The 17,971-nt window shown below is 39.9% G+C and overlaps 1 protein-coding gene across 4 annotated transcripts in view; it reads left to right on the top strand.

Moving 5' to 3' along the window:
- tmem131 (transmembrane protein 131) overlaps positions 1-17,971 on the top strand; it is a 148,190-nt gene that overhangs the window by 96,595 nt on the left and 33,624 nt on the right. For all 4 annotated transcript variants that reach the window (XM_062039122.1, XM_062039121.1, XM_062039124.1 and 1 more), the window contains 7 exons: positions 5,791-5,895; positions 5,960-6,046; positions 6,128-6,280; positions 6,350-6,425; positions 11,743-11,857; positions 11,963-12,101; positions 12,231-12,340. In XM_062039122.1, coding sequence (XP_061895106.1) covers positions 5,791-5,895; positions 5,960-6,046; positions 6,128-6,280; positions 6,350-6,425; positions 11,743-11,857; positions 11,963-12,101; positions 12,231-12,340 — 785 coding nt within the window. The remainder of the gene's footprint in view (positions 1-5,790; positions 5,896-5,959; positions 6,047-6,127; positions 6,281-6,349; positions 6,426-11,742; positions 11,858-11,962; positions 12,102-12,230; positions 12,341-17,971) is intronic.

The raw sequence follows: 17,971 nt of genomic DNA, 5'->3' as shown, positions 1-17,971 counted from the left end.
TAAAGATGATAAATGATACTAGAATGAATTTGAATGCTCTGCGCGCAAGCTGTCGGACCGCCGGTAAGCCGAACTGAGACGCTTGAATGTCCGGGGTGGGTGGAGTGTGTTGATGTTGGAACGGTTCCAATCTGTTGAGAATTTTTGATTGATTGATTGAGACTTTTATTAGTAGGTTGCACAGTGAAGTACATATTCCGTACAATTGACCACTAAATGGTAACACCCCAATAAGTTTTTCAACTTGTTTAAGTCGGGGTCCACTTAAATTGATTCATGATACAGATATATACTATCATATATACTATCATCATAATACAGTCATCACACAAGATAATCACATTGAATTATTTGCATTATTTACAATCAGGGGTGTGGAGGGGGCGGGGGGGGGGGTATGGACATCAAGTAGTGGACATAGAGAGAGAGAGAGATAGAGATCAGAAGGCATAAGAAAAAGAAAAAGTATCTGCATTTGATTGTTTACATTTGATTATTAGCAATCCGGGGAGGGTGTTAGTTTAGGGTTGTAGCTGCCTGGAGGTGAACTTTTATTGCGGTTTTGAAGGAGGATAGAGATGCCCTTTCTTTTATACCTGTTGGGAGCGCATTCCACATTGATGTGGCATAGAAAGAGAATGAGTTAAGACCTTTGTTAGTTCGGAATCTGGGTTTAACGTGGTTAGTGGAGCTCCCCCTGGTGTTGTGGTTATGGCGGTCATTTACGTTAAGGAAGTAGTTTGACATGTACTTCGGTATCAGGGAGGTGTAGCGGATTTTATAGACTAGGCTCAGTGCAAGTTGTTTAACTCTGTCCTCCACCTTGAGCCAGCCCACTTTAGAGAAGTGGGTAGGAGTGAGGTGGGATCTGGGGTGGAGGTCTAGAAGTAACCTGACTAGCTTGTTCTGAGATGTTTGGAGTTTAGAAATATGGGATATGGAGAGTTTTGTATATTGCCCATTCACTTTTTTAAATGGGAAATTCCTGGTAATTCCAGGTAATAAGAAATGGGGAAACATGCTGGCTTAAAAACATCCATTAATCTTACACATTAACCTGTTAAGGCCCAAGCTGTTTGTTTACATAAATGATAAATGGGTTATACTTGTATAGCGCTTTTCTACCTTCAAGGTACTCAAAGCGCTTTGACAGTATTTCCACATTCACCCATTCACACACACAATCACACACTGATGGCGGGAGCTGCCATGCAAGGCGCTAACCAGCAGCCATCAGGAGCAAGGGTGAAGTGTCTTGCCCAAGGACACAACGGACGTGACTAGGATGGTAGAAGGTGGGGATTGAACCCCAGTAACCAGCAACCCTCCGATTGCTGGCACGGCCACTCTACCAACTTCGCCACGCCGTCCCCATGCTTTTTTTTTTTATTTCTGTTTGCTATTTGGGCTTTTTGGACCCTAATTAGAATAAAAACTAAGAATCATCTTTTGATATGATGTACTTAGTCCATAAGTACACAAACGTGTACTTCATGTTAAGTGACATGCTAATTCTTATTTTTACACTTTTTTTCCCCCAAATTCCATTGTATGTTATACTCTTCTGACACCACCAGATGGCAGTATAAGTGTCCACATAAGTGGCCATAAGACCCCAATTCAGTAGTGTACACAATTTTGGAAATAAGAGCTAAAAGGTGCTGTCCACGCATGTGGCCACTAAGCCTTTAGAGTTAAGTTATTTCTTTTTGGGCTTAATGGGTCCCAAATTACAACCTGAATGCTCTCTTGGAATGGGTACCTTTCCCATTTGAACCGATACAATACCAATTCTTGATACATAGGAATCAATACTGGTACCCAACGCTACCAATTTTCTGTACTATTGTGTGTTCATGCGCTTATGGCGGTATAGCTCGGTTGGTAGAGTGGCCGTGCCAGCAACTTGAGGGTTCCAGGTTCGATCCCCGCTTCCGCCATCCTAGTCACTGCCGTTGTGTCCTTGGGCAAGACACTTTACCCACCTGCTCCCAGTGCCACCCACACTGGTTTAAATGTAAATTAGATATTGGGTTTCACTATGTAAAAGCGCTTTGAGTCACTAGAGAAAAGCGCTATATAAATATAATTCACTTCACTTCACTTGTAACTGTTTGTTTATTTTTTTTATTAACGGAGATCTCATTTTTACTAGTTAAATCTTGTTTAATTACACTTCTTAGTCTCATTTGCAAGTAAATATTTGTTTGTCCTAGTTATGTTGCCGTAGTCAGGAAGTAGTCTTTGTCAAGTTAAATGTGCCAGTCTTGTCTGAGTCCTTATACTCTTAAGTATTCTTCTTACACACCAGCTGTTTGATTGTAATTAGTGAATTATATTTATATAGCGCTTTACATAGTGAAACCCAATGTCTAAGTTACATTTTTAAACCAGTGTGGGTGGCACTGGGAGCAGGTGGGTAAAGTGTCTTGCCCAAGGAAACAACGGCAGTGACTAGGTTGGCAGAAGTGGCGATCGAACCTGGAACCCTCAAGTTGCTGGCACGGCCACTCTACCAACCGAGCCATACCGCCCCGTAATGTACATATTAGTTGTAGTTTTCATTACCATATTTGGAGGTGTTAAGATCGCCATGTAAAATTGCTAATGCTAATCAGTAGCATGTATATGTAATATCCAATGTAAGTTAGCATCAAGTTAACACATTTCGAAGTGACTTATTTTTGAGCCGCACGGGGGCCTTGTTGGTTGTTACCATGTAGGCCACAGTCAGGAGTTTGGGGAGATCTCGGTTCGAATCTCCGTTTGGAGTTTGCACGGTCTCCCCGTGCGTAGGTTTTCTCCGGGTACTCGCTTGTTAAGTTAATTGAAGACTGTAAATTGTCAAGGGGTAGGAATGTGACCGATGGTCTGTACCAAGCTGGCGACCGGTCTAGGGTGTACCCCTGAGGTCTCGCCCGATGTCAGCTGGGGTAGGCTCCAGCGTACCCGCGACCCTAATTGGGATAAGCGGCATAGAAAATAGATGGATGGACTCAGTTTTCCTTGAGAAAATCATTGAAAATGACCACATTCAGGCATGTTATTTTCCCGTCTATTGTCGGAAATCCGTCATTTTTATCTCTGTAAAAATATAAAAAATTATTTTCCGTTTTTTCCGACCTACAATGTGTGTTAAAATATTGATTCGTCTCTTTGCCATACCTTCCAACAACTACGGTTTTCCTATAATGGTTATGGTTTTTGATAATCCATTCTGGTTTACGGCTTCAGTGGTAAAAACTACGGTTTTCCATTAAACATTATTACCTTAAAAAGCTAAGCTTAAGTAGCTTAACTACATTTCCCAGTAGCTTGGCAGTAGCGATTTCAGTAGCTTAGCTATTTTTACACCCATTTAGTGGTTAGCTAAGCTACAAGGCCCTCTTCTCTCCCCACCTGAGCCCCACCCTGGACCTGGCTTATTTTCAGTCTTTTTCATTAAGTTCAAATCATGGGCCTGCTCATTACCAAGAAGCAGTCTGACACGAGGTCAATTACAAAGGTATCGAAATATGGTACCATGGATTGTGAAAGAATCTGTATTCGGTAGTATAAACAGAATTTGGTTGGTTAGGGCTAACCCTAACCCAGGGGTCGGCAACACAAAATGTTGAAAGAGCCATATTGGGGCAAAAATACAAAACAAATCTGTCTGGAGCCGCAAAAATAAAAGCCTTACATAAGTGTTATAATAAATGCAACCCATGATGTAAAGCCTACTATCACTATGTGTCGCAGGCTGACGCAAAATCTTATTCTACACATTTTTACAGTATTGGAAAACATTAATAAAACCGAGGATGACATGACTCCTGGAAATTACTGGCTTAGAATGGCCAAAGGTGTAGATGTGTGTGTCCAAGTTTAAGGAAACGGCAGGCAGTCTTCTTCTAATGGATTTATTACAATCTTTGCAAGCTGGGTAACTTTTGCTGTGGTCTGGAACAACATGGCACACAAACAACTACCAGAAATGCAGCCAATATTACATACAGATGATGTGTCATGAAACATCCAAATATGAATGTAATACAAAGAGGACATAAGTAAAGGAAATTAAATGAGCTTAAATATACCTACAAACGAGGCATAATGATGCAATATGTAATACACATACAATGTATATATATATAAATAAAAAAAAAATTTTAATTTTTTTTTTTAATTTAATTTAATTTTTTTTAGCCTTTATTTAACCAGGTAAATTCCCATTGAGATCAAAGATCTCTTTTCCAAGGGAGACCTGGCCAAGAGGGCAGCAGCAAGGTTACATCAAAAATAGTAAACAACACATAAAACATAACATTTTACATAGCTATCTTAAATAGCATGTTAGCATTGATTAGCTTGCAATCATGCAGTGACCAAATATGCCTGATTAGCACTCCACACAAGTCAACCACATCAACAAAGCTCACTTTAGTGCATTAACCCACCGCATAAAACGTTTGGTGGACAAAATGAGACAAAGGAGTGGCAGCGTCGGAGAAAGTTGCCCATGTATACAAACTGCAGTGGGTTCAAGGACCACCGAAATTTGTAGGACAAAGCGGCGCTCGCCAAATCCTCTAATCAGTAAAGCATGTTTAATATAAACAGTAGGATTTCTAACAATTAGGAAGGTTTGTGTCATATTTGTCCTACACAAACCATTTTAAAAATATATATATATTTTTCCCCCCCATCTTTTTCCATTTTCATTAGGGATGTCCGATAATGGCTTTTTGCCGATATCCGATATGCCGATATTTTCCAACTCTTTAATTACCGATACCGATATCAACCGATATATACAGTCGTGGAATTAACACATTATTATGCCTAATTTGGACAACCAGGTATGGTGAAGATAAGGTACTTTTAAAAAAAATGAATCAAATAAAATAAGATAAATCAATTAAAAACATTTTCTTGAATAAAAAAGAAAGTAAAACAATATAAAAACAGTTACCGGTACATAGAAACTAGTAATTAATGAAAATTTGTAAAATTAACTGTTAAAGGTTAGTGTTATTAGTGGACCAGCAGCACGCACAATCATGTGTGCTTACGGACTGTATCCCTTGCAGACTGTATTGGTATATATTGATATATCATGTAGGAAGCAGAATATTAATAACAGAAAGAAACAACCCTTTTGTGTGAATGAGTGTGAATGGGGGAGGGAGGTTTTTTGGGTTGGTGCACTAATTGTAAGTGTATCTTGTGTTTTTTATGTGGATTTAATTTAAAAAAAAACAAAAACAAAAAAAACGATACTGATAATAAAAAAAACGATACCGGTAATTTCCGATATTACATTTTAATGCATTTATCGGCCGATAATATCGGCAGACCGATATTATCGGACATCTGTAATTTTCATACATTTTTGAAAAAGCTCCAGTGAGCCACTAGGGCGGAGCTAAAGAGTGCTGACCCCGGACCTAACCCAAGTACCAAATTCAGTATCCATCTCTAGTCCCCACTGTTCATCATTATTACTCTCCCAGTGCATTTGCTTTTGTATTTTTATTCTTATTGTAATATTTTATATTTATACCCCCATTATTTACTTTTTACTTTTTGAATTCGATCTCAATTCTGTACACTGCTGCTGGAATTTTAATTTAATTAAAAATTGTTTTAAAAAAAGGTAGAAAAGTGCTATACAAGTACAACCCATTTACCATTTACTATCTATCTATATATCCATCTATTTATCCATCTATCTATCTATTTATCTTCCTGTTTTTGTGTTTTTTGTCTTTGTTGACCTCGAACCAATAATCATTCCTGTCTTGAAAGGTGATTTTAGCGTCCGGCTTCTATGCAGCGTTCAGGGTGACTCTAGTAGCCAATGCCCTGGAGGGCGCTTACGACGGAGCCATACACCTCACCACAGACTTCGAGGTTGGTGGTCATTCCTTTTTAGTCCCTTTTCACCGCCGCTCACTCCCGACTCTTCACCCCTCAGATATTAACCGTCCCGGTGAAAGCTCTCATCGCAGTGGGCAGGTTAAGCAGCTCCCCCAATCACATGGTGCTGCCCCCGTCCTTCCCAGTACGTAAGACACAAGCACCTGTCCTGGGGACAACAGGCTGAAAACGTTCTTAGCGGATGTCTGGCGTTTTCCTCCCGCAGGGGAAAGTCGTGCACCAAATTTTTGGTATCCGGAGCTCGTTCACGCAGAGAGTGAGGCTGGAGCAGATCCGCTCCCTAACAGAAGACATCCGCTTCTACTACAAGCGCCTCCGCAACAACAAAGACGAGCTGGAGCCCAGACGCAAGTCCAAGGTGGGACCCCTCAAGTCGCGGGTATTTTTGGATGGCAACGTGACACGTCTCTCCCGCCATCTTTCGCAGGTGGCAAATATTTACTTTGACGCCAGCTTGCAGTGTGGAGATCACTGCTACGTGGGGCTCCCCTTTGTGCTGAAATGTAAGTGCCACGCCCCGTATGTCACACCGCTGACTTAGACTTAGACAAACTTTAATGAAATTGTTCCACACGGTAGCTCAGTCACAAAGGATGGAAAGGATAATGCCCAAAAAGAAGGCAAAAACAAAAGGTATAAAGTAGACTAAAAATGTACCATAGTAGCATTATAAATATAACATGTATGTAATATTTACATATTATGTACACAGTTTGATATATAGTACAGGCCGAAAGTTTGAACACACCTTCTCATTCAATGCAATGTTTTCTTTATTTCCATGACTATTTACATTGTAGATTGTCACATCAAAACTATGAATGAACACACGTGGAGTTATGTACACTACCGTTCAAAAGTTTGGGGTCACCCAAACAATTTTGTGGAATAGCCTTCATTTCTAAGAACAAGAATAGACTGTCGCGTTTCAGATGAAAGTTCTCTTTTTCTGGCCATTTTGAGCGTTTAATTGACCCCACAAATGTGATGCTCCAGAAACTCAATCTGCTCAAAGGAAGGTCCGTTTTGTAGCTTCTGTAACGAGCTAAACTGTTTTCAGAACATGATTGCACAACGGTTTTCTAATCATCAATTAGCCTTCTGAGCCAATGAGCAAACACATTGTACCATTACAACACTGGAGTGATAATTGCTGGAAATGGGCCTCTATACACCTATGTAGATATTGCACCAAAAACCAGACATTTGCAGCTAGAATAGTCATTTACCACATTAGCAATGTATAGAGTGTATTTCTTTAAAGTTAAGACTAGTTTAATGTTATCTTCATTGAAAAATAAGGACATTTTAATGTGACCCCAAACTTTTGAACGGTAGTGTACTTAACAAAAAAAGGTGAAACAACTGAAAACATGTTTTACATTCAAGTTTCTTCAAAATAGCCACCCTTTGCTCTGATTACTGCCTTGTACACTCTTGGCATTCTCTTCATGAGCTTCAAGAGGTCACCTGAAATGGTTTCCACTTCACAGGTGTGCTTGAAGTGTGTGTGTGACAATCATTGGTACTTTGACTTTAAAGCTCATCGAGAGAATGCCAAGAGTGTGCAAAGCAGTAATCAGAGCAAAGGGTGGCTATTTTAAAGAAACTAGAACAGACCTGGGCATTGTACGGCCCGCGGGCCGCATCCGGCCCTTTGCGCATCCCTGTCCGGCCCGCGTGAGGCCAATCATAAATTACAAAATACATTTTAAAAAGTATCTATGTCGAGTGTGCAATACAACGGTGCTGCTTTTGTTTTGAAAAGCGTTATTTGTATTACTTCTGTGTGGACGTATGCGCGTGTGCGATTGTGAGTGAATTGAACGGCGCAATCACAAATTACAAAATAAAGTTTAAAAAACATCTATGTCGTGCGCGCAATACAACTGTGCTGCTTTTATTTTGAAATGTGTTATTTATGCCGTATGTCCGGGGGGAACCTGTGAGTGAAGGTGCATAGAGACAAGTGATGAGACGCTAAAAAAAGAAAAGTTGATGACGAATGGCGTGTTTCCAACAAGACATGGACTGCCAAGTATTTCCTTACATAAATTAATGGTAAAGCCGTGTGCTTAATGTGTGGTACACAGCTTGCTGTGTTTAAAGAATATCATTTTAATCGCCACTACACGAAGAAACACGAGGGAAAATACCGGAATGTGTCTGATGAAGCGCGCGCAAGGGAGGCCGATGCGTTGATGGTAAAACTGCAAACCCAACAAGGACTTTGTGCCATATTTCACACCCCCAGAGATGCAGCCGTCAGGAAAAGTTTCGTCATTTCTCACAAAAGCGCCAGAAAAAGTAAGGCGTTTTCTGACTGAGTTTATTAAGGAGTGCTTATTGGACTCTGTTGCGCTGATATGCCCGGAGACATGGACTGTTTTTCGCTAACTTTGGATGAGAGCTGTGATGTACGTGACCCCGCCCAGCTGCTCTTCTTCTTACGTGGGATAACTGCAGACTTTCAAATCACGGAGTGGCTGGCAGCCATGCAGTCAATTAAAGAGACAACCACAGGTAATGACTTGTTCACATAGGTAAATGCGTGTTTGGACATGTTAGGACTGAAATGGGACAAGCTGGCAGGTGTGACAATCCAATCCACTTTATTTATATAGCACATTTAAACAACAAAATGTTTCCAAAGTGCTGCACAACAATATTAAAAGCAATATTCAAATATTATCCTTAGCTCCACCAATGACTGAATAAAAAGAAAAAACAATTACATATAAAACCAATATAAAAAACAATATAAAATAAATATGATTAAAAACTATTTTTAACAACAGATGGTTGTCCAAATCTGATGGGGAAAAATGTTGGATAATGCAGGATAAAGTGACCATCAAAAGCAATCTGCTTTTGTATAAAGTTAAGTTAGGTTAAATTAAATTATTATTGTTATTATTAATTATTATTATTATTATTATCATCATTATTATTTATCTTACGGTATATTAAAAATAATATTGAGCGAAATTTAATTGAAATATTGTCGTGTGGCCCTCCAGCAGTGCTCGGGTTGCTTATGCGGCCCCCCGTGAAAATTAATTGCCCACCCCTGAACTAGAACATTAAAACATGTTTTTAGTTATTTCACCTTTTTTTGTTAAGTACATAACTCCACGTGTGTTCATTCATAGTTTTGATGTGACAATCTACAATGTAAATAGTCATGAACATAAAGAAAACCCATTTAATGAGGAGGAAGTGTGTCTAAACTTTTGGCCTGTACTGTATAGCAGTGTTTTTCAACCATTTTTGAGCCAAGGCACTTTTTTTTTCATTGAAAAAATCCCGAGGCACACCACTAGCAGAAAACATAAAAAAATGAAAATCAGCAGTAAATTGACAGTAAAATGTGGTTGTCGCAATTGTTGGATATGACTTTAAAACATAACCAAGCGTGCATCAATATAGCTCTTGTCTCAAAGTAGGTGTGCTGTCACGACCTGTCACATCACACCCTGACTTATTTGGAGTTTTTTTAGTGTTTTCCTGTGTGTAGTGTTTTACTTCTTGTCTTGCGCTCCTATTTTGTTGTTGATTGTCATGTCATGTACGGATGTACTTTGTGGACGCCGTCTGCTGCTCCACACGCTGCAAGTCTTTGCTGTCGTCCAGCATTCTGTTTTTGTTTACTTTGCAGCCTATTCAGTTTTAGTTGCGTTTTGCATAGCCATGCCTAAGCTTCAATGCCTTTTTTTAGCGGCACTCGCCTTTTGTTTATTTTTGGTTTAAGCATTAGACACCTTTTTATCCTCACGCTGCCTCCCGCTGTCGTCTGCATATTGTGATCACCACAAACCATGTTCCCGACATCTACAAAGCAATTAGCTACCTGCTGCCACCTACTGATATGGAAGAGTATTACACGGTTACTCTGCCGAGTTCTGGACAGCACTGACACTCAACAATGGCACATTATTTGCAGAATATAAATACTGGTTTGCAAAAAATATTTTTAACCCAATTAGGTGAAATTACATAATCTCCCACGGCCCACCAGACTGTATCTCACGGCACACTAATGTGCCGCGGCACAGTGGTTGAAAAACACCGCTGTATACAATATATAACAAGTCCCAATTACCGTGTACAATATTACAGTATATCAGGGGTGTCAAAACTTTTTCCACTGAGGGCCGCACACGGAAAAATTAAAGCATGTGGGGGCCATTTTGATATTTTTCATTTTCAAACCATAACAAAATATATGGATTTTTTATTTATATTACCTTTTCGGGGTCCCGGGGACAATAAAGGGTCTCAGTCATTAAAATGTTAAAAATAAGTCAGATTATTATTTTTTTTTAATTATTTAACACTTACAGTAAATCTCTATATCAACTTCAAGTTGATATAAAGTAATACAAATTAAAAAAAATGTTTTATGGCTTTTCTGTCAAAAACAACTTATATTATAGTAAAACTGAAATACCGTATTTCCTTGAATTGCCGCATGGAATATAGTATTCGCCTGCCTAGAATTACAGCCGGGTCAAACTCGTTTCGCAAAATAATTAGCGCATGCTTGGCACTTTCGCCGGGTCAAATATGAGTCATTAAATGACTTCCGCCTCCTGGTGGTAGAGGGCGCTAGTGATCCTTCTTGCGACTGCTATACTGCAGAAGACCGGTGCTGCAGAAGAAGACAACACGCAGCAAGAGTGAGCAGCCATTGTTTGCTTGCACTTTTACCATGGAGGATTACATATCTAAAATAAACTGGACTTTCAATCGAAGCAGGAAGTAATACTTAAAGGAAGATCTCCATCGAGACAGAGACTTTTAAAACTGAAGAAAGATAAGGAAGACTTTTATAGGAGCTGCGCATGGACTCATTTATACCTAAAGGTAAGACCATAATAACGTTTTTTTAATTAAATGTGATTTTCATGATAAGGTAAGCGCCGGAGTGAGAAGAGGTTTTAAAATAATTAGCGCATGCTTGCCAATCCCGCATGCTTTTGGTAAACGCAGGAGTGAGAAGAGGTTTTAAATTAATTAGCGCCCCGGCGGATATTCAAGGAAATACGGTATGCAGTATTTAGTAATTAGAGCCCTAAAAGATCAATAATGCAGGACACCATTGATTTGAATTATTTCATATTTTTTAGTAATCACAGTCAAAAGATAAATAAAAAAATCACTAAATAAATTTGGGATCCAAAAGGTGCCCCACTCATGAAGTGATACATTTTCATTAGGTTTTTCTTTTACTTTCAACACTTAAGTTACGAGATCAACTTCAGATATATCTGTCGATTTTATGCTGGAACTATTATTTTGTTTGTTTTATGCGCTTTTGTCAAAGAAAACTTTGATGTTTTTATATGGCTACTACACAATATATGCGATATTTACCACATAAAACATTTTAAAGTAAAATATTTGAAGTAATTGGAGCCCTGAAAATAATTCATTATAACATGGATTTTGTCTTCTTTTTTTTTTTTTTTGAGCAATGTCAAAAAAAGAAAAATAAAGAAAGACAAAAGAAAAAAAAACAGCCTGCATGGCAGCTTTTGTGTCAAAATTGCAACTTTTTCTCATTAGATTTCACCTCATTCCACTTTTTTTAATGTTCTTTTTTATTTTTACAATAGTATTTCCAGAATGTGTGGCGGGCCGGTAAACAATTAGCTGCGGGCCGCACTTTGGACACCCCTGCAGTATATGTAACAGCTGCAGCAAAAAAAAGGGGCAGCTTTAAAAAAAAAAAAAGAGTAGATCCAGCAGAAAATATACATTATAAACAAAGAGGTAGCGAACATAGAAGCTTTCAAATGTGCCACTCCCGACCAACAGCCGAGTCCAGGCCTCACGGGATGGCGCTACAGGAGGACATTTGGGACGCTGATGTGGATCTTCACGAGAAACTTCTCAGGCGGTGGAAAGAGTTGAAAGAGCGCTCGGGCCATATGTGAGCAGTGGTTCATCCATTTTTGTCTCTCTATAATTAGCAGCGCCATGACGCAGGGCTATTTACAGTTCTTTTTCTGTTTTTTTCCCCCACACCCCCCCGTAGGGTTGAAGCAGTGTTCGAAGTCAACACAGACCTCCAGAAAAACGTGCAGGCTAAAATTACAGCCCAGCTGACCTGGCCCTCTTTGGTCAACTCCTCGCAGCGCATCACTTTCCCTCTGACCAACACAAACAGCTCCTCTGTGAGTCGCACACAATCCGCCTCTTGTGACCGCGTGCACGCAAACACATGTAGGAATGTCTTACGGTGTTGTAAAAGCTCCTGCTTCGTTTTGAGGGCCGCGTGCGTGCGTGCGTGTGTGTCTCTCCAGGACGAAGAGGTAACGCTGCAGAATCCCGCCGACGTTCCTGTCTATGTCCAAGTTCTGCCTCTGGCGCTGCTGCCCAACCCCTCGGTGTTCTCTGGAAAGTTGGCAGACAGGTGGGAAGTCCCCGCAGACCTCACGCATGTTCTTTATCAGTATGTTTGCATGCACTGCGTGGTCTACACACGCTTGTATACACACCCTTTCAAAAATACTTGATTATCATGGAAAAGTTTATTTCCATAATTCCATTCAAAATCCTGCAGATATTATACTTTAAGAAACTTACTTAGAGGTAGCTAAAACGATAATAAAAAATATTGATGTAATCATAGTAGTATCGACAACATACGCTCTTGTACTTGGTATCATTACAGGTGTAGATCCACCCATGGCATTTGTTTACATTGTGACGCCGGTGAGCTATTGTATACTCCTACGGTGTGTAGTGAAGCATGATTAACTATTCCTCGTCCTGCAGTGATAATGTTACTTGTAAGAATCTTACTTTATTTGTCGCCATGGAGGCGAGGATTAGTGATTTAGAAGTAGCTAAAACACAGCCGACTGCGGATGGAAGTTAGCTGCTAGCTAGCTAGCCATGTCTTAAAAGGCCTTAGTGGCCACATGCGTGGACAGCACCTTTTGGCTCTTATTTCCAAAATAGTGTACACTACTGAATTGGGGTCTTATGGCCGCTTATGTGGACACTTATACTGCCATCTGGTGGTGTCAGAAGAGTATAACATACAATAGAATTTTGGGGAAAAAAGTGTAAAAATAAGAATTAGCATGTCACTAAACATGAAGTACACGTTTGTGTACTTATGGACTAAGTACATGAAAACAAAAGATGATTCTTAGTTTTTATTGTAATTCGGGTCCAATAAGCCCAAATAGCAAAGAGAAATTAAAAAAAGCATGTAAACAAACAGCTTGGGTCTTAAGAGGCTAAAAGTCCCAAAACCCACCAAAAGGGACCATCTTCCCCCTAACTGTCCCAAAGTACCCCAAATAGGACCACCTTCCCTAAAAGGTCCCAAAAACCCTAAAGGGTAATCTTCCCCTTAAAGATCCCAAAGTACCCCAAGTACGGTTATGTTCCCAAAGGTCCTAAAAAACCCAAATCTGACCCTGGGCCCCAAAAGTTCCAAAAGGACCCCAAAAAGGACCATATTCATTTATTATCATTTATCATTTATTCTCCTACAGGTCCCAAAAGAACTCTCTTACGACCATATTCAATTAAAGGTTCCAAAGTAATCCAAGTAGGACAATCTACCTTAAAGATCCCAAAAATCCCGAAAAAAGAACCATCTTCTCTAAATGTCCCAAAACCCCCCAAAAAGGACCATCTTCTCTAAATGTCCCAAAAAACCCCAAAAAGGACCATCTTCTCTAAATGTCCCAAAAAAAAACAAAAAGGACCATCTTCTCTAAATGTCCCAAAACCCCCCAAAAAGGACCATCTTCTCTAAATGTCCCAAAAACCCCCAAAAAGGACCATCTTCTCTAAATGTCCCAAAACCCCCCAAAAAGGACCATCTTCTCTAAATGTCCCAAAACCCCCCAAAAAGTACCATCTTCTCTAAATGTCCCAAAACCCCCCAAAAAGGACCATCTTCCCTAAATGTCCCAAACCCCCCCAAAAAGGACCATCTTCTCTAAATGTCCCAAAAAACCCCAAAAGACCATCTTCTCTAAATGTCCCAAAACCCCCCAAAAAGGACCATCTTCTCTAAATGTCCCAAAACTCCCCAAAAAGGACTATCTTCCCCTTACATATCCTAAAGTACCCCAAGTAGGATCATGTTCCCAAAGGTCCCGAAACCCCAAAATGGGACCATGTGCCCCAAAAAGTCCCAAAGTACCCCGAATAGGACCATAATATCCTAGAAGTCCCAAAAGACCCCAAATAGGATCATATTCTCTCAAAGGTCCCAAAGTAATCCAAGTAGGAATCTTTAAAACCTCTAAAGGCTTAGTGGCCACATGCGTGGACAGCGCCTTTTAGCTCTTATTTCCAAAATAGTGTACACTACTGAATTGGGGTCTTATGGTCGCTTATGTGGACACTTATACTGCCATCTGGTGGTGTCAGAAGTGTATAACATACAATGGAATTTGGAAAAAAAAGTGTAAAAATAAGAATTAGCTTGTCACTATGCATGAAGTACACATTTGTTACTTATGGACCAAGTACATCATATCAAAAGATGATTCTTAGTTTTTATTCTAGTTAGGGTCCAATAAGCCCAAATAGCAAAGAGAAATAAAAAAAGCATGTAAACAAACAGCTTGGGCCTTAAGAGGTTAAAGGCCTACTGAAAGCCACTACTAGCGACCACGCAGTCTGATAGTTTATATATCAATGATGAAATCTTAACATTGCAACACATGCCAATACGGCCGGGTTAACTTATAAAGTGACATTTTAAATTTCCCGCCACACTTCCGGTTGAAAAACTCCTTTTGGATATGACTTATGCTTGGATGTCACAAAATCCACGGAAGTGGTTGGACCCCATCGGACCCGATACAAAAACCTCTTGTTTTCTTCGACAAAATTCCACAGTATTCTGGACATCTGTGTTGGTAAATCTTTTGCAATGTGTTTAATGAACAATGGAGGCTGCAAAGAAGAACGTTGTAGGTGGGACCGATCGGTGTATTAGCGGCTAAGTACAATACTTACAGCAACACAACAAGGACTACTTACTTACTTAGCAGACGCGTAGCCGATGCTAGCCACCAAACCCACGGATGAAGTCCTTCGTCGCGCCGTCGATCGCTGGAACGCAGGTGAACACGGCTGTTGATGGGAAGATGAGGGCTGGCTGGCGTAGGTGGAGCGCTAATGTTTTTATCATAGTTCTGTGAGGTCTGGTTTCTAAGTTGCTAAATTAGCCTTAGCGTCGTTAGCAACAGCATTGTTAAGCCTTACCAGGCTGAGAATTTTTAACCGTGTAGTTACATGTCCATGGTTTAATAGTATTGTTAATCTTCTGTCTATCCTTCCAGTCAGGGGTTTATTTATTTTGTTTCTATCTGCATTTGAGACAGATGCTATCACGTTAGCTCATGCTACAGAGCTTCGTCGATGATGGGTGTCCTTCTTCGCGCCGTCGATCGCTGGAACGCAGGTGAGCACGGCTGTTGATGTAACCGTGTAGTTACAGATCCATGGTTTAATAGTACCGTAATTTCCGGACTATAAGCCGCACCTGACTATAAGCCGCACCAGCTAAATTTAGGGGAAAATACAGATTGCTCCATATATAAGCCGCACCCGACTATAAGCCGCAGGGTTTTGATGTGTAATTAGCGTAGTATATAGGGGTTCCTGCTACCACGGAGGGGATTGTCGGGACAGAGATGACTGTTTGGGAACGCAAAGCGTCCCATTTATTAACTATAAATCTTTCAATCATTCAATCAAACTTTCACATCTTTGACATGGCGAACAGCATTCGTGCAGAGTACAAATAATACAACGGTGCAAAGTAATACAAAGTGCTCGCCTGTACGTTATCAAAATAACCAGCCTACCGGTATATGAAAAGTCAGTCTTTAATCATTGTGTCATCGTCTTCCTCCTGCGTACTAAAACCACCGAAATCCTCTTCGTCGGTGTCGGAGAAGAACAGGCCGTAAATAAGCCGCACCGTTGTATAAGCCGCAGGGACCAGAACGAGGGGAAAAAGTAGCGGCTTATAGTCCGGAAATTACGGTATTGTTGATCTTCTGTCTATCCTTCCAGTCAGGGGTTTATTTCTTTTGTTTCTATCTTCATTTGAGAACGATGCTATCACGTTAGCTCAGAAGCTGAGTGTGTCACCGATGTATTGTCGTAGAGATAAAAGTCACTTTAAATGTCCATTTCGCGTTCTCGACTCTCATTTTCAAGAGGATATAGTATCCGAGGTGGTTTAAAATACAAATCCGTGATCCACAATAGAAACAGGAGAGAGTGTGGAATCCAATGAGCCAGCTTGTACCTAAGTTACGGTCAGAGCGAAAAAAGATATGTCTTGCACTGCATTCTAGTCCTTCACTCTAACGTTCCTCATCCACAAATCTTTCATCCTCGCTCAAATTAATGGGGTAATCGTCGCTTTCTCGCTCCGAATCTCTCTCGCTCCATTGTAAACAAAGGAAAATTGTGAGGAATACTAGCTCCTGTGACGTCACGCTACTTCCGCTACAGGCAAGGCTTTTTTTTATCAGCGAGCAAAAGTTGCGAACTTTATCGTAGATTTTCTCTACTAAATCCTTTCAGCAAAAATATGGCAATATCGCGAAATGATCAAGTATGACACATAGAATGGATCTGCTATTCCCGTTTAAATAAAACAAATTCATTTCAGTAGGCCTTTAAAGCACATCTTCCTGAGGGCGTTTCAGTGTTATAACTTCACCTTTATCTTTAGTTTTTAGGTCAAAATGCGTCCATTCTCTCTGTTTCCCTCTACACACTGCCTGCTTGTAAGTACTCCGTGTGTGTGCGCTGCGGAACATGCGCCTCTGCTCGTAAAACCAGCAATGTCACGACGTGACCACGACGCGCCGTCATGCCCTGGAACCAGTACTTTTCAAACAGAGTATAGTACTGTTTTTGATTCATTGGTATACTATACTAGTACCGGTATACCGTACAACCCTAGTCTCTTCTCAGATAAAATGCCGATAAATAAACACATCTCATTTCCTCCATTGTCTGTTCGTGGGTCTTGTCAGGGCTGATGCTATGGCGTCACATTAGTACCAAAAATCCAAGCGCGTAAAAACTGTTATCGCGCGCGGATTCTCCACTTCGTGCGCGCGCGCGACACCCATTTGCGCGCGCGTGGTGCCTTTGTGCGCGCGCGCTGTCTCGGTCTGTGCGCTGTCATGTTTCATTTTGGTACTTTGGGGGCGGGCATGCTTAGACCGCCCCTTCTTTCTGATTGGCTTTGAGCAATCAGAAGTATAGCAGGGCGGGTCATCGTCAATATGTATCAAGATTTACGGAGGAAGAAGTGGATAAAAAAATGTTGGCTGAAAAAGAGGTAAGTTATTGAACTGGTTTGGAGTGATTGTAAGGGTACTATTACTAAAAATAATAATACATTTTTATTTATAAAGCACTTTTCATACATTTAAAATGCAGCTCAAAGTGCTTTACATAGTTAAAAACAAAATGAGAAATAACACCCACACCCCATGAAGACAGTCAAACATGTACATAAAAATAAACAAACAACAACAATAATAATAACAACACAATGACAATAGCCAATCACAGGAACCCTCTGGACGTGGAGATCCAGAGGGCTCTGTGAGGAAACACTAGATGATCAAATAAATGGATTAAAAATAATTAAAATACACATCAGGTAAAAGTCCAAAAATAATATGAAATAAGATAAGATATAATCAAACATAAAAATAAACTACAATATGAAAAACTATAAAATAAAATAAAATACAATAAAAATTGAAATATAAATATAATAAGACCATATAAAAATAGGCTAAGATATGATAAAACATAAAAATAAGCTAAGATATGATAAAACATAAAAATAACTAATACTAATAGAATAATCTTGCACATTGGGCCTAATATTTGTGTAGTAAAGTGGTTTTTGAATTCGAGCAATGTAATCTGAAAGATGTTTAAAATATCAACAATTAATGTTAATATTTTTGAAGCAATATACTTCTCATAACATGAGTATCTGTGTGCATGAGAGAGTGTAAAGAAA

The sequence above is a fragment of the Entelurus aequoreus genome, linkage group LG27 (assembly GCF_033978785.1).
Source record: "Entelurus aequoreus isolate RoL-2023_Sb linkage group LG27, RoL_Eaeq_v1.1, whole genome shotgun sequence".
Classification (NCBI taxonomy): Eukaryota; Metazoa; Chordata; class Actinopteri; order Syngnathiformes; family Syngnathidae; genus Entelurus; species Entelurus aequoreus.
The sequence above is the reverse complement of the archived record's forward strand: the minus strand, read 5'-3'. Positions and strand labels throughout refer to the sequence as shown.